The 2,935-nt window shown below is 48.7% G+C and overlaps 1 protein-coding gene across 1 annotated transcript; it reads left to right on the top strand.

The window, feature by feature from the left end:
* Positions 1 to 1,867: 1,867 nt before the first annotated feature.
* On the top strand, positions 1,868 to 2,383 carry CTAM01_17140 (uncharacterized protein; the record flags this gene model as incomplete). The annotated part of the gene is made up of 2 exons (XM_060533129.1): positions 1,868 to 2,074; positions 2,120 to 2,383. The coding sequence occupies 2 exons, from the start codon at positions 1,868 to 1,870 to the stop codon at positions 2,381 to 2,383; spliced, it is 471 nt and encodes a 156-aa protein (XP_060372293.1).
* Positions 2,384 to 2,935: the final 552 nt, after the last annotated feature.

Raw genomic sequence — 2,935 nt, 5'->3', positions numbered from 1 at the left:
ATTGCTATGACAATGACAAGATTGAATCGTCTCCCTGCACCCTTCAGAAATGTTTTCGCGGCAGCAGAAGGTCTGTCACAATCGCTTCAAAGGTCGCTCTTCCGGAAAGAGTCAGGAGCATCAGGCTGTTCGCGTCGTTTCGTGCATCGTGAGCCTTAGGCAACGCTTTCGCTGAGCCTGGCATAGCGGCCACCGTTGAAGCCGCCGTGGAAGATGATTCCTTCGATATGGGGTGGGAAGCTCGGAATTGTCGTGCTATGGGGCGTAACAGACACTCGTTCGACGATCGTTCTTGTTCTCTCGGTTCTTGGACTGCTTGCCTGCTAATGGTCAGCTGTGCACGACTGTGACGAAGAAAAAGCTGCCACCTAGACATCGGCTCGCTGTAGTTGAGAGCCGGTCCCGTTCTGCGCGCGTCCTCGATCTATACAAGCCATCACAGTGGGGAAAGAGCAGAATGCTTGACTTGCCTCTACTTGGAGAGTTGGGAAGAGTGCTTGCTAAAATATATGTGGAGTATCTCAGTATTCAAGGAGTGGGTACTCGGTTCGTGGCGGGAACATTATTGATATCTGATTGGCTCTTGTTGCACTCAACCGATAAAGTCAGTTTTGGCGCGGTGGCAAGCTGGTATTCCAACATTTACACTGTGCATGTCGCCACGCAGTTGTTTGCGAGCAACTTCAAGTGGCAGCTTGGTGATAGAATGCACTCGAGTCAATATGGACGACGATCAGAAATCAGTGGCATACACAAGTAAAAAGCTTGTGTTTTTCTTTCTTCTTCCTTCTTTTTCCTTTTGCCAAAACTCATTTCCGCCGCAATTATGGTAAAAGTACATGAGCCGTGCAGATAGGGGAGACGTTCATCGCCTTCTGGCGATGTCCATCGGCTTATCAGGAAGATCTTCATTGGCCGTTACTATGGGCGTTGGCAAGGGGTTCCTACAGCCTAGTTGTTTTCGAACAACTAGCTTGCGGCTCTACCTATCTCATTAGTTTAAGAATGATGGCTAGTCAAGTGGCGACGTCAATCTTTCGAACACAGAGAAATGCTTGGTATTCTGAGTTGCAAGGAACGTTGCGTCAACGAACACTTAGCGACTGCATGTCCGTCTGGCCTTTCTAGGAACGACGTCAGAAAGTATAGTTTGACAATCGTAAGATGTGAAATTCTAGAGATATGAATGAATTAGTGACGCAAACGCAAGCCGAAAGCATACCAATATCAAAAGCGTACTATTGCTAAATGCGTAGAATACTAGTACGAACAGCTTACTAGTACGAACAGCTTACTAGTACGAACAGCTTACTAGTACGAACAGCTTACTAGTACGAACAGCTTACTAGTATGAACAGATGCAAGACTCTAGACCTGGCTATTATACTAGTATGTTGTTCAACTTATGCCAGCATGCAGTTCGTACCAGTATACTGTTCGTACCGGTATGCTGTTCGTACCAGTATATCGGCCGGGTGTGTATAGATAGCATACTAGTATGCTATTCATACCAGTATGACTGATGGTAGACACGTTGGTGTGCGAAACGTAACGGCACCTCTGTCACGGGATCAGGCACGGGACATTACATCGCTACGTCACGCCGTGGAACATCTGGCAAGGTAAGCAAGCTTAAAATAAACACAGCCACTTTTGGCTTCTCATGCTCGGGATCTGGCCCCAGAATTGCGAGTACCACAGGGTAATCCGGTCGAAAACAATGATATTCTTAAAGACGGCTGTTTCTGGACACGTCATTCAAGATGCTGGAACATTGTTCATGTTCTATTTCGGTGGCACTGTATTTATAAGTTCAGACTGTCAGGCAGCATCCATCTTGGCAATAGCATCACTCCGCGGTCTAAACATGGCATCTCCCCCTCAGCGCCTAGTCAAGAAGCGAGACAGGTCTAGTGAGAATTTCGTCAAGGCAACGAAGAATCTGTTAGCACGATGCGACCGAATAAGGGAGCAATACGATGCCGACATATACATCGCAGTCCATCGGTCACAGAGATACTTCACGTACACTTCATCTAATGAGCCATCCTGGCCTAAGACCCAGGCGGAGGTGGTAAGTACCGCTGTAGAGTAACCGTCTAATGTTAACATTGAGAAGGGAAAAATGTACCCTGTCCCTGTGACAAGAACCCCTCAGGACTTTGCCGGTAAGCGAAGCCGCGCCTCGACCATTTGTACAACACAGGCAACCGCAGAAGAAGAAAACAACGCCTCATGTTCCGATGCCGAGAGGGCGTCAGTGGTAGATCGTCGTGGTGTTCTGGCTCGGAATGATGGTGTGGATGCATATTCCTGTGACGAGCCAGCAGGGCAAGAGATGATGCCTCTGGGAGGGCATAGCACGTGCAGCATGGGAAAATAGTCTAAAGTGACAGCTCAATAAGGGGATGTATATATGGTAAAGTCAGCTAGCCAAACGAAAAGCGTATCCACAGTCAATCGCCACACCCAGTTCACGCAAGCATCCGAGTTGATCATTGCTAAGGCCTGCATATGGTGTTACTGGGGATGAGCGACCCGGGAATATTAGCGCTGTTGAATTTCCAGGGAATGTTAAAGACTTCATAGTGTGCAACGGGCCGGTGCTGTCAATACTACTGACAGTAGCGGTCCAACAGCCCTGGTCACCTAATCCCAGTGATCTGAGAGGTAAAGACACCTACCCACGCAGGGCCACGATGCTTGTTTCCTGATGACCACAGCTAATGCCCAGCCACTTGAATGCCAAGGTGGACTGTGCTACGCATCAGATTTTGGTACAGGACGCTCGTGCACGCCGTTCTGGCGCGCTGGCTTCGGTAACTGCTGCGCTTGGAGTTGATTCCGATGCTTGTCGAAAGTATCGAGCTTTTTGACAGTACTTCGCAGCACAGATATGGGCCGTAGTCAGCCGTCAGTGCCTGCTAGAATTGGT

Source organism: Colletotrichum tamarilloi (assembly GCF_030869305.1).
Source record: "Colletotrichum tamarilloi strain Tom-12 chromosome Unknown Scaffold_366.1, whole genome shotgun sequence".
In the NCBI taxonomy this organism is placed as follows: Eukaryota; Fungi; Ascomycota; class Sordariomycetes; order Glomerellales; family Glomerellaceae; genus Colletotrichum; species Colletotrichum tamarilloi.
Note: the sequence above shows the minus strand (reverse complement) of the source record. Positions and strands in the feature narration are given on the sequence as shown.